Source organism: Heteronotia binoei, chromosome 13 (genome assembly GCF_032191835.1).
Source record: "Heteronotia binoei isolate CCM8104 ecotype False Entrance Well chromosome 13, APGP_CSIRO_Hbin_v1, whole genome shotgun sequence".
In the NCBI taxonomy this organism is placed as follows: Eukaryota; Metazoa; Chordata; class Lepidosauria; order Squamata; family Gekkonidae; genus Heteronotia; species Heteronotia binoei.
In genome coordinates, this window is record NC_083235.1 from 39,367,859 (window position 1) to 39,395,165 (window position 27,307).

The following is a 27,307-nucleotide window of genomic DNA, read 5'->3' on the forward strand; positions in this document are numbered from 1 at the left end:
AGAGCCACGTAAGTTGGACAAGGTCTCCTTCGTCTGGAGCGAGGCTCTTTAGGCTTAGGAACTTCATCCAAACATAAAATATTACCAGGGTTGCCAGATCTGTGTTGGAAAATACCTGGAGACTTTGGGAGTGGATCTGGGAGAGGGTGGGGTTTGGGGAGGGGCTTCAGCAGGGTAGAATCCCATAGAGTCCACCCTTCAAAGCAGACATTTTCTCCAGGGGAGCTGATCTCTGCCAGCTGGAGATCAGTTGTAAAAATGGGAGATCTCAAGGTCCCACCTGGAGGCTGGCAATCCTAGGCTGATGCAGGCTCTGTGATCTCTCCACATCTTTAAATTGATGTAAAATCAGCTGCACCTTTCCCTGACACAAACCCACCCCTACAGCTGTCTTTACAGATATGAACAGGAGGCATATACCTTCCTGTTTCACATGTAAAGGCAGTAGTGCTGATAGTCTATTTTAAAATGAAACCAGACTGTGCAAGCCAGGGGAGCTAAACCCCACCATGCCTTACCCCAAAACTGGAAGCATTTTTTCTAAGCTAGGTTTCAACTCTGGAAGTTTGCCAGGTTGGGGGAAAATTATGAAATCAACTGAATAAAGTGAAGGGAGTGGGGGGGGGGGAAGATGTAGCTTCCCTAATCTGCCTGCTCTGTTTTTGTTTTAGAAATAGATCACACACCTGTGTTTGAGGATCCTGAGAAAGGAGGAAAAATTCATTCCCATGACAATTTGTGGCTCACCTGCTGTACAAGTGAGAATTTCAACTGCATATAGAACAGGGACGTTTTCTCCTATCTGCCTAAAATGTAGCACAGAGGATCCTGCGGGCAAGGCGTACAGTTTCTGAAAATTCCATTCCAGTTAAATGGAAAATCTATGGGAATTGATTAACAAACAAAAAACCAAGATCCCCCCAAAGCATAACTACAATAAAGAAACCTGAAAACGCAGAAGGCAAACCAAGCAAAACCCCCCATGTTTTCCCTACACCTCCGTTTTCAGAGTGCTGAACAAAGTCTGAAAGAGGAATTATGTATATTAACCTCACATTTACCTTTGGTAAACACTTTTTGCAGGGTTTATGGTGTTTCAAAAGCCGTGCAAAACCTGTTTGCCTGGAGATTTCAGCAGGTCCAACAAAATACATCTGTGCTGCCTGGGAATTAAAGAGCTCTTAAATCACTTTTCAACTCTCTTAACTATATTACTTACCTCTAACCTAAATAGTCCTTAAGGAGGACACTCTTCATATCCCTTTCTAATAATAATATCTATTATAGCATGAAATCAAGCCAGGTCTTTTTGTAAGCAGATCACTAATAGGCTGATCTCTAAGTCCTGTGAACAGCTGGAAACCTGTACACCAGGTCTAGATTCCATAGAGCTCTTTGACCAGCATGTGGTCTTACAACTTGCACCATATGTATGGCACTCAGTGAATTATAGCTGTGGTTTCAGCTGAAGCTTCTAGCCACTATGATTGGTAGCCAGGCCCCTAATTCTGCTGTAACAAATGTTACTTCAACATAGCCTTTTGTGGTTTCACAATTAGAGATCCGGTAGCCACCAGCTAACAGGGACTGGAAGCTTCCAATATTTAGGAGGTGAATCACAGGCATTTTATAGGCACTGGGGAGAAGGGTGCAATAAATCAGACAGAAAATGGCCCCTGCTCTAGGGCATGAGATCAGTTACCATTCACTGGGGAAGTAAAAATGAGCTTTTATTGGAATGCTCCTTATAGTACTGCAACAACCCACACCATAAATTTGCTGCATTGACAAATGGGCAAAGTCTGCTGAATCTTCATTCTCTGCAAGAAGCTGCACTACTGTCTCAGAGGATGCTGGATGGTCTACAGAATGAGATGTTGCCTGTTCTAATCTGTGGCTGATGTTAAATCTCTGTGTGATCTTATTGGAAGCTCCGGGTTGTCTTGCAGTGTCCACTACCAGGTCCCAATAGGGCCCAGAGTTTAATGGAGGAGCACAAGCTTTGCTTACCTAGGGTTCAAACCCCAGCATTTCTTGACATGCTTTTTGTATGACCATGTTTAAGTGATGGGAATCCAATGTATCAGCACAAGAGATAAAGAAACAAATGACCAATGAAAAGGGTCCACCCATAAGAACCAGGACACATTAGGGAAACAGATCTGCTGGAGACAAAATGTCCATCACAAAAGACAATAGTGAGCTATTTGGGTCAATCGGCTGGCTCACCATCGAGCAGCATCATATGTACTTATAGTGGGGATACAAGAAGAGCTCCAGAATAAGAAACACAGTGCAAGATTGTAGGAAAATGACACTTCTCTTATTAGAATAAGAGGGAGTCTGCAACTAAGAAATCAGAAGGTGATTGAGATTAGAAAGGGGAGCCATGAAGGAGCTAAAAAAGATTCTTAAATGTAAGGAAATGTCACTGGTGACCAAGTAAATTTGTGCCATAATATGTATGTGTAAAAGTTGGACAATGAAGAAAGCTGACATGAAGAAAGTTGATTCATTTTAAATGTGATAAATGTTTTGGAGGGTTTTACAGATACCGAGCACTGCCAAATAGACAAAGCAGTTCTAGATCAAATCAAGCCATAACTATCCGTAGAAGATAAAATGACTAAACTAAGGCTATTATACTTTGGTCACATTATGAGAAGAGTCACTGGAAAAAACAAAAATGCTTGGAGAAGTTGAAGGCAGCAGGAAAAGAGAAGGACCCAACATGAAATTGACTCAATCAAGGAAGCCACAGCCCTCAGTTTGCAAGATCTGTCTGAGAAACAGAGTTGCCAGATCTTACTTGTCTGCCAGTGGAGGGACTTCCCTCACACGTTTTGCATGCTTGGTGCGATGATGTCACCCAGAAGTAATGCAATTGCACTGGGCATGTCGTGCTGGGACACTCTAGTATTTTGGTTAAAAACTCTATGTCACCATAGAGTTTTTAACCAAAATGCTAGAGCATCCCCACACTATGTGCCTGGCATGATCATGTCACTTCCAGGTGATGTCATTTTCCTGAGCATGTCAGCCGACAATGGAGCTTTGTGGGGGTGGAGCTCCCCCACCAGCCTCCCCCCACCAGCCAATCGGTGCTGGTGGGTTGAAGGCCCCAAAATTGGAGGAACCCCCACCCCCAGTGGGAGGCTGGGTACTCTACTGAGCAAATTTGTTAGCAGTAATATGTATTGGAGATAATTAATTCATAGGCTTGCATAAGTCAGAAGTGACTTGATGGCACTTCACTCAAACACGTGTCTACGTGCACACACACAAATACGTGCACAGGGCATATGCCATCCATGTAAGGTGTTTTTTTTTGCAGTGATGCCCAAGATTGCTATTAACTTGCAAGGCATGCCCACCTTGTCCTGAATATCCACAACATTTCAACTACTGAAAGACTGAGGAAGGTAATGTTGAAACAAAGTTGATGACAGAATGGGACCACAGTTGAGAAAGGGTGGAAATGGGATTTAAATAAAATATATAGCACTGTACAGTATGGCCTAGACCAGTGCAAGTCTGAGGATTGGCTGCATGTGCCAAGTGTGACCACATATGTAATCTCTTTAGTAGTTATGATACCTGTGTTGTATCAAAAACATTATTGATGTAGAATCATCCTTTTCCTTTTGCACCTGCTTGAAAAAGATACCTGCCAACATAGGACCAAAGACGTGGACTGAGAAAAGCCTTGTGAAATAAACTCAACCCTCCATCCAGCTCAGTATCTGGCAGAAACCTCTGAAAGTTTCCACACTTTTCATTGGAACTGGCCATTAGTAGATCAAGACAAGCAGGAGACCCACAAGGACTTCTGGTGTGGGGTATTTCCTTTCCCTCTGTATCCCTTCCCCCACTATTTCCTCTTTCCACTCTCCTGGCAGATACTATATTCTTTCCATGTTTACTTCTCTTTTTCCCACCACAAAGAATCAACATTTTACCTCCCCCATCTTCAGCTATATTTATTATGGAATTTTGGGTTTGTGAGTGTGTATGTACCTGTGCCTGGAAGTCATGGTGACTTCTGGCAACCTCTAGTGGGACATGGAAGACATTCAGAGAAGTGGCTTTGATATTTCAGCTGTATTTATTGACTTACTTCATTTATACCTTTCTCCCCAACAGGGACCCAAAGCAGCTTACATCATTCTTGGCTCCATTTTATCTTCGCAACAACCCTGTGAGGTACGTTAGGCCAAGAGTGTGTGACTGGGAGGCTCAAGGTCATCCCGTGAGCTTCCACAGCAGAGTGGGACTCAACTCTGAAGTCTCAAACTCTAACCACTATGATTCAAGCCTGAAACTCTAACCACTGTACCACAAAGGATTTTAGGAGGTGGCTGCTGTTGAACAGAAGCAAGTTGCTGGATTTGGCTGAGTCACGCATGTCAAATGGTAGCATGCTGCCCATTGGCTGTTGTTAGACATTCTCTCCCTCAAAGGCCAAAGCAGTCCTGAAAGGCTCTACTCTCTGCCCCCTCCCTTTTGCTGACAGAACCCAAACAGATGCTGCAAAAGGCATTTTTTTCCCTTGAAAGTACAGTTACTGCTTCTTCTATTTGGGTTTTTTAAACTTTTTTTTTTAGATTTTAGAATTTTTTTTGCAAATTTGGGGCTTTTCTCACGTTTGTAGAAAGATCTGTCTCGTCTATTTATGTCTCCAACCTCTAGACTTAAGTATCCACAGGAGGGGCCATGTTGAAAACTAGACATATCGATGTTTCCCAATGCCCGCTTGCAGACGCTTGCAGTACTCAAATACCCTAAGCATTGAAGTAGTTAATGAATAGTTGTGGATGATCCCATTTCATATTAATTCCACATTAGAAGATTTTAATTGGATTTTAATAGCACATTGGAAGATTGGATTTTAAACTCTTATTTGTGTTGCAGGACATCAGTGGGTGCTTTCACACAGTGACTGTTTGCAAGTTGATTTTGCCACAGTAAAAATCAGTTGCAACATGTGTTAGCTCTCCAGGGAGAACCTGGCCATTTCATGGTAGCTTTACTCAGCAACTGTGTGATAAGCACTTTTCAAAACAGAGCAAAATTTAAGTGAAGTCTGAAATTCAGTGAACTTTGAAAATGGAATTGAAGTATTTTGAAATTTGAAAGTCAAATTTGATTCTTCTTTAAAAAAACCAAACCTTTAAATGTTAAATCTGCTGCTAAAACATTATTTCCCATGCAGGATCCATCACTGAAATACTGATTTATTTATTTAAAAGAATCAAATTAGGAGGTTGCTAATTTCAGATTTTGCAAAGTCAAATTAACAGAATTTAATTCTCAGAAATTACCTCCCCTGGAAAAATTAATTTCATTTTTGTAGTCAAATAACTGGGTGCGAAGGCAGTATGGTGTAGCCTGATCTCACCAGATCTCAAAAACTAAGCAAGGACTGTACTTGGAAGGGAGACCACCAAGGAAGACTCTGCAGAGGCAGGCAATGGCAAGCCACCTCTGCTTCTCCCTTGTCTTAAAAGCCCCTTGCTGGGGTTGCTATGACTGCGACTCGATGGCACTTTATACACCCACACATTCAAATAATAGGTTGACAGAAAATGCTTGGATAACTTGTGAGGGTCATGTCTGACCTAGAGCCTGAGTTCACTACAGTGCTGTCCTTGGAACACTTTCCCAGGAGTAAGCCCCAATAAGTAGACCTAAGCACTTTTAGTCTAACATCCTAACCACTATACTATGCTGGATGTGGGTGACCAGTGCAAGAAAAGTGTCTCCACAAATTTTTGCATCCTAAAGCAAGACAGTTTGAATCATTTTGCTTTCACTGAATGTGTCTTGAATTGTCCATTTGAGCACTCCCTGTGCTACACTAAGAGGCTGTGTTGCTTGAGAACTTGTGGACTGACTCCACTCTGGGGCTTCTGCATTCCAATAGTTATGACCAGAGCATGTAACCTAGTAGCTATGCTCTCTCTATTACTTGTCTGTAGTCAGAGAAAACGTTGTTGCCAAGAAATCATCACGTGATTTATTGACTCTCCACTGGGATGAGGGATGGGAGAGGGGGGAGAGAGGCAAAGGCTGGAGGGGGAACAGATACAACTTTGTGATTTTATTATAAAGCGACTGGGTTAATATTTCTAGGTGAAGCAAGGTAGTATACCGAGTTCAAACATCTGAAGAGGGAGGTTAAGAAATCCTGAGTGCGGGGTGTAAGGGTTATTCTGTCCTGGGGCAGTGCAGACGTCGTCTGAGGCTGGGAGCAAGAGAAGAAAGGACACATTGTGACCCAGTTCCAACACCTCCTGTGTATACAGACGGAAGAGTTTCGCCTGCAGAGGGACACGCACAGAGAAGAAATGGGGGGAAGGGGGAGGGGAGAAGAGAGTTACAACACGGGACTTATATAAACAACCCCCCAATGGTATCAAACATTACAGCAAAGTTTCACAACATCAAGTTTGGCATCTTTATAAAACATAAGATGGTGTGCGTGTGTGTGTGTGTGTGAATTTTGCTTCATAAAATAAAGATTTAAAAGGACTAATGTTTCACATTAAAACACACACATACAACCCTTTAACCCTCCTCCTGAAAATAACATTTATGTTTCTTATTAACCAGAAAACCATCACACTCCATGAGCTTTTCAAGATTATGATTGTATAATTATGTGAAAATATGTGAATTCAATTAAAACCCTTTAACGTTCAATTTAAGAGTGGTTAGCAAAACTATGCAGCTTTTTTTTTTTTGGTCAGGCCCCCACCCCACCCCCAACTCTCTCCTCTGGCCATCTCCAAATGGGGCAATGAAAAAGATTTAACAAGCCATACATGTTTTTTTAAAGTTTCAAATGGCTTGCAGTGCATATTTGATTATGACCTAATTTGATCTCAAACTGATATGTGATCAGTTTGGGCTGTGGGTGCCCTTTTTAGAAAAGGATAGCTCTTATTTCAAAATCTTAGAGTCCCATTGCAGGGGGGAAAAGCAATGCTGTACATTTGAAAGCACTAATGCATTTCAAACAAAGCATGCTTCAGAAGACAATGTATATAAATGCATTGACAAATAATGGCTTTTCAGTTTGGACTCGTTTTTATCTGAATGTGATCCGCCCTGAGCCCATTTGGGAAAGGGCGGAATATAAGTGAACCAAATAAATAAATAAATAGTACTCCAACATATGGGTAAGCAGGGAGCTGAGAACCCTCCAGTCTGGCCCAGCCATGTTAAAAATCATGCAGAATCTTTAAATAACCCATGCTTCTATATCTGCTTATGCAAGATAAATGCAACAGAAGTGATGGTCAGGGGTGTCAGTGTTGCCAACCTCTGCATGGGAAATGCCTGGAGATTTGGGTGAGGAACCTTTGGAAGGTGGGGCTTAGGAAGAGGAGCCTACCAACCACAGCAGCCCTTTTCTCCAGAAGAACTGATGTCCGTTGTCTGGTGATCAACTGTAATTCTGGGAGTTCTCCAGCTAGAGTTACCAGTTCTGGGCTGGGAAGTACCTGGAGATTTTGTGGTTAAAGCTTGAGGAGGGCAGAATTTGGGGAGGAGAGGGACTTCAATGGGGTATAACACCATAGAGTTCGCCTTCCAAAGTGGCCATTTACTCCAGGTGAACTCATCACTGTCACCTGGAAATCATTTGTAATCCCAGGAGATCTCTGGTCACCACCTGGGGATTGGCAATCCTATCTCAATAGCCAACTGGAGGCTGGCAATCCTCGGACTACATAGACTACGCACATGTTTTAGATTACATCACAAGCAGAAGGAGATGAGCAACATAGGGGTCTCAGTGAAGGAGAGCAAACACCTGGGAAGGTAAAGTGGAACCAAAGGAGTGGGGCTTCAGGTGATTAGGTACCAATGCCCCAAACTTGGTCAATAAGAAGAGCTTGAGCTTCTAAAACACAGACAGAGGGATACAATTTAATAGGCATTACAGAGACTTGCAATGATTCCCATGACTGAAATGTAGCAGAGGAGGGAACGAGCTGTTCAAGAAAAACCAAAAGGGTCAAAGAAGAGGCAGAGTGGCACTGTACGTGAGGAGGGGGGTTGTTTGTCAGGGAATACTGGAGGAGGTGGGTGAAAACCCCATGGAAAGTATCTGGGTGAGGAAAAGGGAAGGAAGGATATACAGTATTGTGGGCCACGTGGCCAGGATGAGGAGGTGGATGCTGCTCTCCTTGAGAAGCTTGAGAGCATATCCAAGCAACAGGACCTTTTAGTTATGGGTGACTTCATCTTCCCTGGTGTGTGCTGGGAGACCAACTTTGCTAAGCATCCAGAGACATCCTGACCTGCCTGGTGGAGGAAGCTACAAGGGGCTTGGCCATACTCAGCTTAATACTAACCAACAGGCAAGAGTTGATAGATGGAGTGAAGGTGGTGGTGGGAACATTAGGGGGAAGTGACCATGTCCTCCTAGAATTCTTTTCACTGTGGGTGGGAAAAAGTAAGTTTGTAATCAGTCATATATGTTAAATTTTAATAGAGCAGACTTTAATGAACTCAGAGACATGATGAGAGTCATTCCATGGGCAAGAATGCTTGAAGGGAAAGGAGCAAGGGGAAGGGTGGGCTGTCTTGCAAACTCAAGCCATTACTATTCCTACAAGATGGAAACATGGTAGGGAATCCAAGAAGTCAATGTGGATGAACAGAGAACTCCATGATGAACTAAGGAAGAAAAAGGAAATGTTAAGAATGGAAGGAAGAACATATGTCTAAAGAAGAGTATCTGAGGCTTGCTTGGCACTGTAAGTCAGTCATCAGAGAGGCCGCTGCTCAGAGTGAGCTGAGGTTGGCCAGGGAGGCTCAGTACAACAAGAAAAACTTCTTCAGCTATGTGAGGAGCGAATGCAAGGTAAAAGAATTTAAAGAAAATGGAGACACTCTGACATAGGACAGAGAGAAAGCAGAAAGGCTCAATAGCTATTTGGCCTCAGTCTTTTCCCTGAAGAAGAGAACAGGCTTCTAGATGGTAGTAGGCAAGGCATGGCATCTTGGCTGCTGGTTGAGATGGGCAGAGAGGTGGTTGAAAGGCACTTGGCTGCACTGAGTGAGTACAAATCCTCGGGGCCAGATGGTGCACATCCGAGAGTGCTCGAAGAACTTTCTATAGAGCTTGCAGAGCCTTTGTCCATCAAGACCTCTTGGAGGACAGGAGATGTGCCACAAGGCTGGAGGAGGCAAATGTTATCCCAGTGTCCAAAAAAGGGACGACAGATGACCCAGGAAACTATAGGTCAGTCACTATGACCTCTGTTCCATGGAAAAACTTCTGCAGATTTTAGAGGGATCAATCTGAGAGCATCTGAAGGACAACTTGGTGATCCAGGGAAGTCAGCATGGATTAGTCCCCAGCTGCCAGACCAATCTAATTTTCTTCTTTGATTGAGTGACAAACTTACTGGATTGTAGGAATCCTGTCGATGTTGTTTACCTGGATTTCAGTAAAGCTTTTGTCAGGATTCCCCATGATGTTCTGATGGGTAAATTGGAAGACTGCAGATTGGACAAAAGGATAGTTAGGTGGTTAAGGAACTGGTTGGAGAACCACATGGCTTGGCTCTGGTCTGGTATTTTTGATATGTTTATAAATGATCTGAATGAGGGTGTGGAGGGGCTACTCATTAAATCTGCAAATGACACCAAATTGGGAGGGGCAGCAAACACACCTGGCGATAGAATTCAATTAGATCTGAATACACTGGAAAAGTGGGCAGATGTGAATAAGATACAGTTCAACAAGGAAAAGTTCAGAGTTCTATCTCTAGGTAACAAAAATGAGAAACACATATACTGGATGGGGAACACATGTCTAGGTAGCAATGGGTATGGGTGCACTTTAAGCTGAATATGAGTAGTCAGCATGATGCAGCAGCAGCAGCAAGAAAAGGCTACTGCAGTCTTGGAGTGTATCAACAGAAGCATAACATCCAAACTGCAAGATGTCATAGTCCCACAGGCTGCACCTGGAGTACTGTGTGCAGTTCTGGAGGCCTCATTTCAAAAGGGATATGGACAGAATGGAGCAGGTGCAGAGGCAGGTGCCAAAGATGATCAGAGGCCTGAAGATGAAACTATAATGAAAGGCTGAGGGACTTTAGAATGTTCAGTCTGGAGAAGGGAGGCAGCTGAGGGGGGACATGATTGCTCTCTTTAAGTATTTCAAAGGTTGTCACTTAGAGGAGGGGAGGGAACTGTACCTGTTGGCAGCAGAAGACACGACTCACAATAGTGGGTTTAAATTATGGCTGGGTATTAGGATTTTTTTAAATGGTAAGAGTAGTTGAGCAACGGAATTGGTTGCCTAGGGAGGTGGTGAGCTCCCCCTCACTGGAAGTCTTCAAGCTGGACAAACATTTGTCAGGGGTGCTCTAGGCTGGTCTTGCACTAAGCCGGAGGCTGAATTAGATGGCCTCTTTGGCTCCTTCCAACTCTATGATTCTATGGCATCTATATCTCTGGCCAGCTTACTGCCTCTAAATAGTAGCTTTATTCAAATGATATGAGAATATTGCTTTCAATGGAACAATCAGCAGAATGTTAGTAACCCCAATGGGCAACCCCAATAATTGCTCTTGCCTTCAGCAAGTATGAAAAATACACACCAGAATATTGGCTATTTCCAAAGATTACTGATTGCCAAAATGTTCAAGCAAATGGATGCAGAATATTAAACATCAAAGAAAATAGTGGATTTGGTTAGGATTTCCATCATTAAATATCTCAGTGCACATCTCTAGTACAAGAAGGGGGGGACTTCAAACTTTGGAAGAAATAAGTATATATGCAGTTTAGAGTAGCATAATTTCCTAAGGTAATTTTTTAAAATAAAAATCACAGCCTACTTAAGATAAAGCCAACTTCATTTTGATTAAGTGAATATTCACATACTGTGGGATGTATGAAGAAATAAAGGTTGAAAGCAAAACTAAAACAGCAATTCTTTTTATTAAGCCTAATTTCTTTTAAAATCTCTAGCTAAACTATGTCCACCTATGGGTTTTCATGGCACTATGCAAATTAATAAAAATAAACTACAATGCAACAGGATTAAATACAAAGAGAAACATGAAATAATCCTTAAAAATAAGCTCAGATGGCAAGCAGTTTCACAATAACTACAGCATTACCTGGAAAAAACAGCATTACCCCTTGTCTACCAGTCAACAGACAAGAAGTGGGCTCTTTTAACCAATAAAAAAGATCTGCTTGAGGAAAACCATTCAGACTTAACTGAATGAATGGAAGGAAGAAGTCATCAAGAAGGAAGAAGTCACATTGTGAAGAAGTCATCAAGAATTTCTCTCAACATTTTTTTGCCAGTGAAGTTTTACAAATGGTTGATATAGACAAGAATGCCATTCCAGAAAGCATCCGGATTGATCTCTGCATGTAACATGACCTTTTTGGTAGTGTCTCCACAACCCATCCCTATGAGATTTGCTCCGTGATTTTTTTTTTCAAAAATGTAAATATTTTTTATTTAACAGTGGTTTAATTGCTATCTTTTGGGGGCCAGCTTGCCCAGTCTTTTCAGCTTTGTTAAACTGCTGCTGCTATAGTACAATATAGTTTAATTTGTTCCATGTTATTAATCTAACCTTATTTTTAAAATTTTTTTTCTGTAAACTGCTTTGGAATTCTTAAGAAGTGAACATTTTTGCAAATAAAGAGGTAAAATGATCCAGGATATTGTAAGCAAAGTCTTAGCATCTGGTCTCTGTATCAAGATCACCCTGTGCAGATGATGCAAAGTGTATGGAAAATCAGTGTGAGGAAGGGGAAAGTGAACCAGTGTGTGTGTGTGTGTGTAGGGGGGACTGGAGTAAGGGAAGTCAGGAAGAAACCAAACCCCTTTCTGTCCACAGAGATTTTAGGCAAGAATCAGGATCCAAGACACTGTATGGAAGTGGGAACATGACCAGTGTGTATGTTCTCAATTCTTCCTCTCTGAATCAATTACCCATTAATATCATGTTGTTTGTAGAAGCCTTATACCCCTGTTCATTCACAAATTACATTTACTTCCAGAATTCTTTTCTAAGATGCAGGGCTTTTTTGTAGAAAAAGCCCAGCAGGGACTCATTTCCATATTAGGCCACACCCCATGACACCAAGCCAGCTGGAACTGTGTTCCTGTGCATTCCTGCTCAAAAAAACGCTGCTGAGATGGAATGGACAACTACTATTCCAAGAGAATTCAAGAGGATGCTTCAACCATGACATTCTTATCATTCAAGATAGTTGTATGTGACTACCGTGGGGTTGGGTGATGCCAGAGGTCATTTTGTAGAAAAATAGGTGGTGGAGCTCATCCAGGGATTGTTATGCAGCTGCACATACTAATCAATGGACAAGGAGGTAGAACTCTCAGAGGAGGAGGTGGAACTCTCAGAAAGGTTCAGGAGCTGTGCTCCTGTGAGCTCCCACTGAATCTGAGGCCTGGGTGATGCAATTATTTCTCCATGCATTCCATGTCTTGATTTTTCACTGCATGAGGACCAAACATGGCACCATAAAGAGTTCAAAGAGTGACTCGGATGTACAGTGAATCACTCAAATAATTGCTTCGCTGTATAACCCTCTTCAGCCCACGTACTGTCAAACTACATTTCAGCGCATGTTCAGAAGGGGATAATAGAGGATTCTCCAAGCCACTTAACCTCTTAATAGTATGTCATGACAGCAATTCCATCTTGCCTAAACTGAATGATCACACAGCCAGTGTGGTATAGTTGTTAGAGTTCAGACAAGGATCTGGGAGACTGAGACCGATCCCCCACTAGCCTTGTCCTGGTCTTGTGCTCCTCTTCTTCATGGGGCTTCCTTCCACTTTTGTACAAACTGTCCTGGGGCTGCAACTCACCCCGCCTCTTTTGCACGGCAAGCAAGATCCTATAAAAAACAGTTTCTGCTTGCTGCATGAAAGAGGCAGAGTGAGTTGCAGCTCACGGAAGCTTATGTGAAATCAGAAGGAAGCCCTGCGGAGAAGAGGAGCATGAGACTGGGACAAAGCTAGGGGGGAATCAGGTTCAAATCCCTGCTCTGCCATGGAAGCTTCCTGGGTGACTTTGAGCTAGTCACACACTCTCAGGGGAGAAAGGCAAGATGTAAATGAAGTAAATAATGGGTTCTGACTAAAGCTGGAAGTATTGCATGTCATGTTATTTTTTAAAAACATTATAATAGCAGCTTAGCCACAAATTAAATTGGTATCTGTGCTGATCCATATCCATTTTCTCGTGGGTAAAGTGTAATCTTTGGTCAGTTCATGGATGGGAGACCTCCAAAGAAGACTGCAGAGGAAGGCAGTCACCTGCCTTGAAAGCCTCTTGCTGGGGTTGCCAAAAGTGCCACTTAATGGCACTTCACACACACACACACACACACACAAAGTATAAGCTATCCCCCCACCCCAATAAACAGCATCCTACAGGCAAATAGCTTGAGTCCTATTTTGTTTGTCTCCAAACAAAATGACGATGACCAACAAAAATACAACAAAGAGTGCTTTCCTTTAGGTACCGCAACATCTCATACCTGTCGTAGAGGTAGATTGATCTGTCTAAGGAGAGCTTTCACTGCCATCTGGAGCTCAAAGAACAGTCGAGTTGGGCACTCTGCAGAATGATCCATATTTTCCATAGATTCTGAGCCAGAAAGGGTTTGGATCCATTCCCACTCCTCTCTGTATACAGAGTGGAGTTAAAATTAGAAATATAACAAAAGTTCACTGCACAAGGAAGAATTTACTGTACGTATGTTTGGGCTCTGTTGAAGTTTTCAGTCTCAGATAGTAAAATTTTCTAAACTTATAACAGGCCTGATTATTTGTAGATTTAAAAGAGCAAAGGCAGCTTTCTGATTTCATTCTTCTGGAGTGTGTATATCATGTGGAAGACTTCTTTACTAAGGTCTGAAAAATGCCTTTGAAACATTTGACGCACAGGCTGCTCCATGTTTCTATAGTCTTTTAACACACATGCCTTGGGTTACAGTGATATTTTTTCCCAGGGGGTTCAATTTTCTCATCAGGCACTAAATGGAGCCAGTGAAAAGACTTTTTAATATATTTTTTTGCTAGACATATTTCATTTCTAGCAATGGTGATAATCCAGAAGACCATGATGCCAGCTGCCAGTATACAATGGCACAGTGCCCACAGGGCATGTTGGGGTGACCTGACCAGAATGGCAGCTATTCCAGTTTTCTGCTGCCTGTTGATGTTATGCTGGGCTTATGAGTGCAGGTCCTTCCCTAGCAGAACAGTAGCTCTCACATGGCACAATTATTTAGAACGATTCAGTCTTTAACTACTATGCAAATGGCAAGCAAGATGATAGGGAGTTGATTATTGTCTGTGACGCATTTGCATGCTTTTTTTTTTTTTTTTTTTGCAAAGTCTCCTTGCTCCACCAGGACCTCCTGGACACAGTTGATACAGTAAGGGAACTGGAAGCTCCTTGTCTGTCTTTGGGTCTGGTTTTGGACTACTTCAGTTGGCTCTCCAGGGAGCAAATGGACATGATCCTGGCAGCTGTGAGGCCCACCACTTGCCCCCTTGCCCCATGCCTATCTTGGCTGGTAAAATGTCTGGGTCCCCCTGGGAAATATTATCAACCTATCCCTGTCCTCTGGGATATTCCCAGGGGCCATGAAGAAGGCAGTGGTGTGACCCCTCACCAATTACTGCCTGGCCTTGAATCCACCAGGCCTTGGGGTGAGGTGGCAGCCGTTGAAGCATCTCAGCCTCCCCTGCTTTCTGGTTCCTGTCCAGTGCATAGATACTGCTTACAATTTATGGGGCACTGCTGTACAACAGGGTACCATCACCATCTGATTAAAAACTATTATGATTCAGGCTTAGGGTTGCCAGATGTGTAGAAAAATACCTGGAGACTTTGGGGGTGGAACTGGGAGAGGGTAGGATTTGGGGAGGGGCCTCAGCATAGTACAATGCCATGGTGGAATCCACCCTTTAAAGTAGCCATTTTCTCCAGGGGAGCTGGAGATTTGTTGTAAAAGCAGGAGATATCCAGGCCTCACCTGGAGGCTGGCAACAGGCTACTTACCATCACCTGTAAAATGCTGAAGGAGATTTGGATTATTAGTATTTTAGTGCTGTCTTATTTTAAATTGTTCAACTCTTTGATTGTTAGCTTTTATTGGTTTTATTGTGATCTTACTATGATCTTTTTCACACAGCCTAAGTATTCTGGTATGGCAGCTGGTCAGTTACTGAAGAGTAATGGGTTTCTGCTGGCATTTCAGACAGACCCGATTCAGTAACTGGCTGCTACCGGAATACTATTACCTTTTCACACAGTCCCGCTCCTGTCCTGGCAGTGAGGTGTGCCTGAGTCATTTTTTTCAAAGAGCAGTTCCCTCCAGTTTTCAACCCTTCCTTCCAGGTTGAAATCATTATGGGATGCTGTGTGAAATCTCCAGTAGTGATTCCGGGAGCGCTGGCCGTTTTTGCGCCCTTTTTTGCCGGCCGGCACGTGATCTCTGGGGTTGGGTTTTTTTTGGGGGGGGAACGTTGTTTCAAAATAGCAACATCATTGGGATGCCTGGGCTCTATTAAGATGCCTGAGATCACTGCCGCTGACACTTGGTAGCAAGTACCCCATTGGATACACAGTTCAAGCAGGAGATCAGGGCACCAGGCATTAGTCTGTCACCTGTTGCTAACTCAGCCTGTTATGCACCCATCCATGCCCACAGGCTATTGGCTGGAAAATGACTTGTGCCAAGCTGCAGCAGGTATAAATGTCGGGGGGGGGGAGGGGAAGCCACAGATATCTGTGGGTTGTAGTTGGTGAGCGGTTTGTCTGGTTTAATAGTTTGGTGAGTGATTTGTCAGGAGTTGTAAGGAGAATGAGTGGGTCAAGAGGTGTGGGCATGGAAGTGTTAGCAAGAGGTGGCAGACCAATGCCTGGTGCCCTGATCTCCCACCAGAAATCGTGCACTGGAGGGCAAAAAAGGGCACAAAAACAGCTGGCGCTTGTGGAAGCGAGTTAAAAGCAAAATAGTGTGAAATGGCTTGCTTCAGTCACGGAACCCTACTGGAAAAAAAAAAAACGTGTCTGAAAACTGCCATCCCTGTCCCGGATTTCTCCAGAGCAGCACAATACCAATTCCCTTCCAGTTTCCACTGGTAAGTGTGAAGAGGGCTTATGTTGTGAGCCATCTGGAGCCCATTTGTGGGGTAGGGTGCAATATAAGTTAAATAAATAGCCACCTCATATTTATGTTCCTTCTCTGCAGTGTTCTGTCTCCACCACTTGGGGTGCTGTATGTCCTTGCCTCACTGCCTCAGAATGAAGAGGCGAGCCTGGGGGCCAAACTTCATAGGCCACTGGAGTTCAGTGGTTGGAACGTCAGATGTATAATTTGGCTTTAATATGGCAGGGAGTGAATATGTCCGGTGCTATGGTGCTGGGGAGGGGTTAACTCTTTCACCATATTATTTCTCCAGTTAAAAATAACCCCCTTTCCATGTTGATTGAAGCCCTAAGATGGCAAATGACATGCATGCACCTGTCCCCCCCCCACCCCCGTTGTGGCTTAAGGTTTTCACTAGGCCTGGAAAGAAAGACAAGCCCCTTTCTCCAGTGCCAAAGCACTTCCTCTGTGGTTGCTCTTGTAGGCAAAAATTACATGCGGAATGTTGCAGTCATAGAACTCCAGCCTTGCCTGTAATTTGGCCCTCAGAGTAGTCACAGTCAGGCCTAGTGCAAACGCTGCAAATAATATAAATTATATAATGAAGAAGACTTTGCTTTTGTATTTTATATAATGTTTGCCACTCTTTGGACAATTAGTTGATAAACATATAGGGCTGCCAGGCCCAACATGGCATCCAGCGAGAGGGGGGGGGGGGGTAGGGGAGAGAGAGAGCAGCCAGCCACCAGGTGGCACTTGGCAATCTGCTGCTATTACAACTGATCTCCAAATGACCAAGATTATCATTATTATTTTGCCATCTTCTGGGCATTGAGCAGGTGTCATTGGGATATGTGTGGGGAGAGGAATCTGAGAATTTCCTGCATTATGCAGGGGGTTGGACTAGATGACCCTGGAGATCCCTTCCAACTCTATGATTTTAAGTTTGGTTCCTCTGGAGAAAACAGCTGTGTTGGAGAGTGGACTTTGTGGCATTAAACCCAGTCGAGGTCCCACCCCTCCCCAAGCCCCGCCCTCCATAGGATCCACTCCGAAATCTCCAGGTATTTCCCAGACCAGAGATGGCAATACCTCTCTTGGAATTGGCCAAAACTAGGGTTGCCAAGTCCAATTCAAGAAATATCTGGGGACTTTGGGGGTGGAGCCAGGAGACATTGGGGGCGGAGCCAGGAGCTAGGGTGTGACAAGCATAATTGAACTCCAAGGAAGTTCTGGCCATCACATTTAAAAGGACAGCACACCTTTTTAAATGCCTTTCTTCCATAGGAAATAATGATGGATAGGGGCACCTTTTGGGGCTCATAGAATTGGATCCCCTGGTCCAAACGTTTTGAAACTTGGGGGGTATTTTGGGGAGAGGCACTAGATGCTATACTGAAAATTTGGTGCCTCTATCTCAAATAACAGCCCCCCCCAGAGAACCCTGATACCTCCAGATCAATTCCCCATTATACCCTATGAGAATTGATCTCCACATAGAGAATAATGAAGTGCCCAGCAGACATTTCCCTCCCCCCAACTCCGTTTCTGGTGACTCTGAAGCGAGGGATTGGCATCTCTACTCACGAGTTGCTGCCAACTTCTTCAAAGTAACACAGACACAGCATCCCAAGAGGAAGCCTTTCAATCGGAGACTGAAGCCTCCGGAGATGGAAAGTCACATGGTGGCTATGGGGCGGGGCTTCCCCCTCCCCCCCCACCGGCCAGCTGACTGGAAGTGGGAAAGAGGGAGAATCCCCACTGGGACCTGAGGATTGACAAGCCTAGCCAAAACTCTATGACAAAACTATCAATCAATACTGCATTGTATCTGGCACTAACCTCATCATGTGCCAGATACGAGGTCCTTCTGTCGTCCACTGCCAAACACAAGGCGTTTGTTAAGTACAGCAAGCCTCTTAAGTGCCCTAGAATATTTGGAACTGCATACTTGGCTACATACTAACATATTTGCTCTGTAAAGGTGCATGAGGGAGAGATGATCGCCTTGCTGCAAGCTCCCCAAATCCACATGTCATTTACTGACATTATGTAGTAGGGGTTTCCTCTGAGAACCACTCTCACACCACTGAGCTTCTGGAACAGAGAAAAGTTCCAGAAGTGCCTTTTATGACATCTTACTGTGGCTAACACCCTCTCTCCTTCCCCTTCCTGTAATCTCTGATCTTGTGCTCCCTCTCCCCCTGCCCAGAAAGTGGCCAGGTAGTCCAGAATTGGGATGGAAAACTTACAGGGATGCCATCTTGGACTTTTAAAAATTAGTCCTCTTTAGTTTTTATGAATCTTTTATACTGAAATTTTAATGCTTTGTGTATTTGTTTTATGGCATTATGCCTTTTTTGTACATCACCCAGATCCTGGCGCAAGCTGGGATTGGGCAAACAATCAATCAAATGAAACAGAAGAAGCAGGAAGAAGAAGCAGAAGCAAAAGAAGAAGCAGAAGGAGGAGGAGGAGGAGCAGCAGCAGCAACAACAGCTTGGAAGCCTTCTCACTAGGGAGGTCATCTGACATCTTCTTTATATACTTTCTAGCCATCAAGTGAAAATGATTTTATTCAAATTGACGATCAGGATTTGAATTGTTAAAGATATTGTTAGGGGAGAGGGGTTATTAGACAATATATTTTACTTTTTCTTAGGTTTGTTTTTTGTTTCTTCTGATGTTTGTGATGATTTGGCTTACAGCAGAGGCATGGGGGAAGGGACTCCTGACTTCTCCCCCACACCCTTTTCCTCGTGCAAAATGACCTCCTCAACCAAGAGTTATTTGAATAACTTAAAAACAGCATGTACTTGGAATATTTCGCATGCAGCTCCAAAGTTATGCTGTTTCAGCTCTGGAAAAAAAGCGGGGAGCAGGAGCCCCCTCACCCAACAGGCTCACTATCCTAAGCAAAATGAGCTTTGGCAGGCTTTAAAAGCAGCATTCCTTGTAGCTGCTGTGTGACCGATGTGAAAGCAAGCAGGGTCCAAAGAACCCAGATTCACTTTATTAAAAATTGCATAATGTAGTTTGACCCTGCGTATGGTCTATCCACCTGGATCAGTGCAACTTCAATGTTCTACTCCCTCTAGAGAGCCTCACAAAAGGGAAAGATGTTATTTTTTTAAAAAAAATAGATCTCTGATCTAAGTAACTGTTGCAGGCTCATGAGCATTCACAATGAAGCACAATGAGCCAGTGAGGCCCTGTAGATAGAAAGCTAGGACTTCAAGCCATGGCTTCAAGATCGCTTCTGGGGTGGATTTTTTCTTCGGCACATGTAAATTACTACTCTCTCTGTGTCTTTCTGATATTTTGTTCCCATTGGGAATAACAGCAATCAACCACATTGTTGGGAAGGAAAACAAACAGAAAATGTAATTTGTAAAACCATTTGCAAAATTAAAAGCTTGAAGTAGGAGTGCCTCTCCCCCACCACTTACTTGGAGACATTGCTGTTGTCTCGGATTTTAACATGACACAGAATGTTAGGCAGCTTTTGCAGTACAAGTACTTTTATCTGATCCACTGAACTACAGAGTTTCAGGTAGCCCAAATACAGGCCAGGGGCCAGGCGCTGTTGACTCCTTCTGTGATAGGAGAGTGTATCCTATTAGAAAAGAGAAAGCACCAAAAGATTATCTGGAAAGCCTTCTTACAAATGGAAAGACAAGGATTAGAAAGCAATGGGTAACATTACAGGAAATATTTATTTTATGTTTGCTGGGTTCTGCTATTACAATATAGATATCTCCAAGTTTGATAACAAAGCAATAAGAAGGGATATGCACTTTTTAGATCTTTTAAAGTACAACCCTGTGTTGAGTTTTCCAGACTAAGCTCATTGATTTCAATGTGTAGGACTAAGCATCTCCAGGAGTTGTTTTGTAGAAAAAAAGGTGCAGGAGCTCAACAGCATATCTTATTTGCATATGCCCTGGGATCTGTGTGCAACAGGGAGAGAACTCCCCACTGCATGCAGACCCTGGCTGCGAGCTCCTGCTGAATTCAAGCCCTGAGCATCTCCATTGTAGTAAGTTCTCTTGAAGTCAAACAGGAAGTGGGCTCATATATATATATGGTAAGACTTTGATGGAACCAATACAGAACAATGTACAGATGATCACACTGGTGTAGACATGGACATTTGTTTCCCTGTTCCTCATTTGCACAGGACCCTATGCATGTCTACCCAACAGGCTCACTATGAACAATCCATAACTGGTCAAAATTGACAGTAGTGATTGCACACATCTTAGGGCAAATGGCACCTTGGGGGCAGGGAATAGGGGTTTAGCTGATATTGCCATTTTGGCTTTGTTTTTAATGTTGTCCTTTTGTTGCTAGTTTTAGTTTTGCTGGCTTTCGTTGCCATTTATGAGAATTCTTTTTGTTTCTTTTATGCATTTTACTGTCATTTTTACCCTGACCTGGATAGGCTAGCCCTATCTTGTCAGCTCTCTGAAGCTAAGCAGGGTTGGCTCTGGCTAGTATTTTAATGGGAGACCTCCAAGGAATACCAAAATTGTGATGCGAAGGCAGGCAATGGCAAACCACTTCTGAAGATCTCTTGCCTTAAACACCCCATGGGATCACCATAAATTAGCTGTTATTTGATGGCACTGTCCACCACCAATACCATTCATAAGGTATAAGTCATCTATAGACCAAGAATATGCAGCTGATGCAAAATTAACATTGAAAACACTTTACACTGAATGGGGAAAACTGGAGAAGAAAGAAAATAAACATACAATAAAGGAAAAAGCGGCTCATGGGTTAATTTTTCACAAATGAGAAACAAACTTTTGAGTGGGAATGTTCAGATGGAACCAGGAGGCTTTTGAAAGTCATTCTCACTTCTAGTGTGGAGGTGAGGTCAGTGTGTGCCCCCCCCCCCAATCTCTCTGGATGTGCCCATCTGTATGTTGATATGAATGACTGCTGATGGCTTTTATCTTGTCTTGACTTGAGAGGAGGCCAGACTGCAGAGGCAGAAGCTATTTTCCAGCACATCCAAGGAGTGAGCTTTTTTTTTTTGTGGGGGGGGGGGGACAGCTTTTAGCAATGCATTTAGAGCTGGAAGTGCGCCTTGTCCTGGAGCATGAAGTGTCCCTCTCTAAATGAGTGGTGAAAGCATTCTAATTCTTATTTGGCAGATACAACACTAATTAGTCTCCCACCCAGACTGGCTAACCATTAGGATGGAAGGCAGCACAGGAGAGTCCAATTAGCTCAGTTGTCAGGGTGAGAAGTTCATGGCTACACTGAACTTTTATTGCTTATTTTTCTCATCTACTGAGGATGGGGGGGGGGGGGACAAATTCTGAGTTTGGAAGACCCTGATGAGGTGAAGTTTTTATGCTAATTGAGGAAAATTAGTAGAATTTTGGATAAATTAGCACAGCTTCTAAAGGAGATTTCATTATTTATGCTTCGTTATTGTCTGCCTTTTTCATTGTGACAATCTCGTTAAAACACATTTTGCTTCCCATGGATTATCTCAGATGTTTCTTAGCATTTTACCTCAAATGTTTTTGCCTCAGTTTCATATTTTCCAGTTTGAGAATTTGGTTTCCCCCCGTTTATGACTTTTAAAATTTGTGCCCTCATCTCCATCAAAATGAGCTAAAATCACACATAAACTAGATTGGGTAGTGAACGCATTCATTGAGGTGGGAACAGATGAGTGCACTGGAAAGAAACAAACATGCAGTTTGTGTATATAAATTCTCAGTAGAAAATTGGCCTGCTAGAGTGACTTCTCTGTGCTAATAAAACTTTGGAATTCCTACAACATGTGAGATGGGCTTTTCTCCTGTGCTAGGCTAATAAATGGGGTGGGAGAGTGGTCAGTTAGTACATGAGCTTTCCTCTGATGCCACTCAGTGGCAGTCCAGAAGTATTTAAGTGGTGATCCATAAGTATCAAAGTATTCTGCTTCCTGTAATTTATCAAGAATTAAAAGGCCCCCAAATAAGGTGTCTATTATTATTTATGTTTAATAATGAAAATATGGTCAGTCGATCTGGGAAGGTGGAATAATGAATCCAACATTATAGCCAACCAGAACTGCTCCTCTCCCTGCTGATGATAGTGTGCCAGTCCTGAAGGAGCCAAGGCTGCAAAAAAACAAACGAAAGAGAAGAATATTGAATACTGCTCTATTCTTTTCCATTTGTGCTTGAGGGATCTAAATGTTGTTTATTTATTTATAGCTCTCCTTTCTCACTGAGACTTAAGGCAGCTTACACGGCATGAAACAGACCCCCTGATGGTGAGGCATACTGAATAAACACTGCAACAGGACTAGAGTTATACAAATTAGAAAAAAAGTGCAAAAATGTATCAGACATGGTATGTCAAACAATGCAGAGAACAGAATGACAGAATTAAAACATAATGTGGCACAATACATACAAGAAACAGATAATGCACACCATTAAAAAGGCATGGACAACAGCCATGCTTCCTTTATAAAGGCACATTCCTGAGCCATTCCATTATACTATAGCCCTATTCCATTTGTGAAAACGCCCTCCTGAAGGACTTGTCTGGGTGCCTTCCTGACTTCTGCAAGCAGGCCATTCTACAAGGTGGGACCACAACAGAGAATGCACCTTAATGTAGTTGGTTCATTGGCATGTACTTAAAGCAAAAGAAAGAAAGCATTAAACCGCCCCCCCCCCCATTCGTCAATGATTAATTAATGAAACCAACTGCCATCCTGAGTGATGCATGCCACTGGAGAGGGTGAGGATTAAGTCACCTGGCCTCGTGCCTTTGCCGTTGGAACCACCAAATTATCTGCTACTGCTCTGCTTGGCTCCAAACAGTGCACTTAGATCTTAGTAGTCACAAGCATTTTTGGAACGAAGTAGCCATTTGATCATTCTATGAGTAATCCAAGAAAGGCTGGACACTTGTAGGAATTCATAAACCATTAATAGGAACTTTCCACCCCCCTCCACAAGGAACTTGATCAGAATTGTATTTGGGGGCTTTCTTATATAAATTTATTGTTCAATTTTCCCTCCCCAGTTTCTGTATTTTGTACCTGTAATGTTTTAATGACGCAAGTCTAGCGCAAAGCCAGCTGCAATATTCCCATCTACACATATTTTCAGTAAAGTAACACCTAACAAAAAGGATGCAAAACGTAACAAAATGGTTTCTATCTCTTGCTTCTGATTAGTTATGCTGGGTTAGAGTTGGGTTTACAATAGTTAATATCATTGGGATGGAGGGAACATAAGTAACCCTTAGTGTAAGCCTGGTGCCCAGCCCCATAGTCAGGATTTGGTAAGTTTGGGGGCCTCAATTTTTTTCAGGGGGCACTCAGTGGCCTCACTCCCTTAGCTTTCCATTCCACAATCACAGTGCCAGTGCCCCCAACACAACCTTCCATTTCCTTTACTTTCCTGCCAGTCTCACCTCTGCCTCCTTCCTCCTTCCCCCCACCACTCAAATTGTGTGCTGGAGGGGTGGCTGAGGCAGCCTCCAGCACAATTCCTTTTCCTTCCTTCCCTGCCCGTCTTGCCGCTGCTGTCACCTCTTCCCTCCCCCCACCACTCAAATCACACGCCAGAGGGGCGGCCTCCAGCGTGATTCCCTTACTTTCCTGCCAGTCTTGCCTCCTCCTCCCCCCCCACTCTAATTGTGTGTCAGAGGGGCAGCTGAGGCAGCCTCTGGTACAATTTAAAGGGCCCACTGATCAGCTGATGGTGGGGCCTTTAAATAGCACAGGAGGCCAGTGACTGCTTCTGCCACCCCTCCCACATGTGATTGGAATCATGGGGAGTCAGGGGGCACTTTGGGGGGGGGGCAGACAGGCCTTGAATATCAGGAGGCCTTGCACATAAGTCAGGGGCTGTGCCCCATGAGGCCCCCTTGTGGCTACAGGCCTGCTGGTGCCATGGCTTGTATCCTAGTGGATATCCTGTGCTCCTAATTTGGTAGTTCCTGTTAAATCAGATATGCTAAGGTGGGAATTTAAGGCTTGGGTCCAGATTTTTTCATTTAAAAAAAGCAGCATGATTTGTCAAGCTCAATTCAAATTCATACCAAAGGAGAATCTAATGACATGAAGTTTATCAAGCCCCTTACGGATCCTTATGGTACATGGCAGATGGACAGACAGCCTTCTTCAGTACAGAAGAATGTAAGTAGACTATCTAGTTTAGCATCCTAGTTCACACAGTGACCAACTAGTTAGTCTGGAGGGCCAAGAAACAAAACACGGGGTGGGATCACATTAGGAATTTGTCATGGTAGTCTCTCAGCTTTAAAAAAGCCACCTCAGGAAGGTGCAATCAGACTGTACCCAACACTGGCATGAGCCATACATGGGTTCAGACTGCTCCTGTGCACATGGTGTGTGTATATGGTGCATTGTGCACCCCAGCCATTCAGATGGCTATAAGGTATATAAAGGCCAAATATATACCTGGATTGTGATGAGCAAGATGTCTAATGCCGTTGGTTCCTCTGGCGTTGAAAGAGATTTTCTCTGGCTTTGGAGCTTTGATATCTGCATCCATTTGCCATTGAAAAAAGAATAGAGAGTCTCCACTTCTCTTATGGTAACTATGATGATATTGCCATGCCGGTCCTTAATTGGTTCATAATAGACTCGACCCAAGTTGTGTGTACCCAGCAGATTCTGTGTTGGGAGAAGGGGGGTGGGGAATTGAAGGAAAACAGAACATTATTCCCTTATTTGCACAAGTGGTTAATGTTCAGGTGACCTGAGGGTGATAGTGGAAAGGAACAGTCCCCACTAGCTGCCATAGCAGCTGACTAGCTGCCTTATACTAAATCAGATTTGTCGAGGTCAGTATTGTCTACTCTGATTTGTGGGAGTTCTCCAGAGACTTCTGGAGATCTCTCATATTACCTACAATCTGACCTTTTTAATTGATTGAAACTGGGACCTTCCACATGCAAAGCAGATACTCTACCACTGAGCCACAGCTGCTACCCAAACATGTGCAGAGTAACAGCTGGGACTTTGAAATCTCTGCTAAATCCACAAGGATCCTCTCCAGACTTTATAGGCAGATAAAACCCTACAACAGTTCTACATATGAGAGGCTCCATCCCTTCCAGTGAAGCAAGGATTCTGAAAACAATTGTCCAATTAGGATTATACAAATAAATTCAGTTCCAGAATTACAAAACTACTACTACTACATTTTTCTCACTGAGACTCAAGTAAATCAAGTAAAATCAACAAGATGGAATGTCCAATGAGCAGTTAAAGAAAAGGAAAGACTTCAACTTCTTGAGACAGTTTACAAAGAAGTAAAATTTCATTGGAAAATACCATTTGCAATAGAAATATTCTTACCAAAAGGGGAAAAAAAACATAACAAGCTCAGCTATTGGCCAAAGAATTGCAAGCGGGAATTTTAGAGGAACAGAAGGAGAATCTTCAAGTAACTCAAAGTAATTTGCTAGCAGCTCAAAGCAAAGTTTGGAAACCAAAAACTCCAAAGAAGAAACAAACATAGAAAAGGATAAGCTGGATGTGGCAACAACATCAGGAGAAAATGGATACATTAAAAAAGTATCAATAAATATCAATGGACTGAATTCTCCTTCAAACACATGAAAATCTTCAGCCAACTAAAAAAAAAACAGGTGATGTATTATGCCTACGAGAAATTCACATAAATAAGAAATATTATTTTTCTAATGCATTCCTTATTTGTATCATATCTGTAACACATCTGGTTCTCTGTATTCTGTTATCATCCTTTGTATTTGTCATTCTGTAAACTGTATCAATATACTGACATATTGGTTTGGTGTATGTTTAAAATAAAGATTATTTCAAAATTCAACCCCCCATATTTTAAACAATAAAAAATTAGGCAAAGCATATCATGTTTCATTAGTAGCCATTTAAATAAACAACCCACAATTTGAAGTATTAGAAGAATTAAGAGACTCAGATGGAAGGTACTTCATTTTAAAAATGAGACTCCTGGAAGGTAAAATATGCAAGTTAAGAACAATATATGCACCAAATAAGGCTACAGTTATTTTTTTTAGATTCCCCCTCCCAACTATGTGTAAGGAAGAGATCAGTTTACACTCTAAATAGCAACACAAATAAATTAAAAGAGCACTGATTTATAAGTCTTTGCGGGAATGGCCCAGTATTCATCTTACTAGAGCTGCTGAATCATCTTAATTAACAACTGGACTGGATGACGCGAGGGTGGTCAGGGTATCAACGTTTTCCCCTCTCAAGATAAAGCCAAGCCGGAGGGGGGTGGGGGTGGGGAAGGGTTTTTTTTAATTGCATGCATCTTGTGGGGCAAGAAACTCTCCTGCCCTTGAAGTTTGGATTTATTTGATTTTAATTGACTTGTTATTGTTTGTGGATCTCCAAAAGCTTCCCAATTTTCTTTGCCTGGTTAATTATGGGCATTAAAGGTCTTTTTGGCTTCTCTGTGTCAATAAAGAACCTTTTGCCTGACCTGTTGAAGTGGAATGTGGACATTCAAACAAGCCTGCTAGCCAATGAATGACAGCCTGAAATCCTACCCTATGACAGACTTCCAAGATGAGGAAATAATGATTCTTGGATATATGAACGGAGTACTAGACTCAGAAAAAGACAGGACTTTTAAAAGTGGAAAATTACTTAAAAATGTATTTCAATACATTGGAACTCTGGAACTAGAAGACAAAAATCCAAAGGGCAGAGACTTTATTTTCTTTTCAGAAAGACGTAAAACATATTTAAGAATAGACATGTGTTGGATATCATAAAGTTTGACAATGAATTTAGAAAAAAAGTAGAAGTAGTCTTGAAATGGAATAGAGAATCAAGAAGAAGACTGAGATTAAATGATACTCTTTTACTACAAGAAGATGTAGTAAATAAGTGTAAAAAAGATTCGAAAGACAGAAGGAATGTCTCCAGACTCCAGCTACAATTTGGGAAGGAAGTGAAGCTTTTACGAGAGGAATTCTACTAGTAGCTTCTGCTAAAAAAATGAAACGGATTAGAACAAACCAAGGCTGCGATCAGACAAGCACTTTGATCTGTTGTTGCTTCTCTCCAATGGATTGAAAGTGCTCATCCAGACAGCAGCATCTGTCTCCT

General features: G+C 42.8%; 1 protein-coding gene across 1 annotated transcript in view; it reads right to left on the reverse strand.

Moving 5' to 3' along the window:
• ANKFN1 (ankyrin repeat and fibronectin type III domain containing 1) overlaps positions 1 to 27,307 on the reverse strand; it is a 188,511-nt gene that overhangs the window by 14,146 nt on the left and 147,058 nt on the right. Inside the window, exons 12-15 of the mRNA XM_060252504.1 lie at positions 24,635 to 24,850; positions 19,632 to 19,798; positions 13,558 to 13,705; positions 6,152 to 6,320 (exon numbers count right to left, since the gene is read on the reverse strand). Coding sequence (XP_060108487.1) covers positions 6,152 to 6,320; positions 13,558 to 13,705; positions 19,632 to 19,798; positions 24,635 to 24,850 — 700 coding nt within the window. The remainder of the gene's footprint in view (positions 1 to 6,151; positions 6,321 to 13,557; positions 13,706 to 19,631; positions 19,799 to 24,634; positions 24,851 to 27,307) is intronic.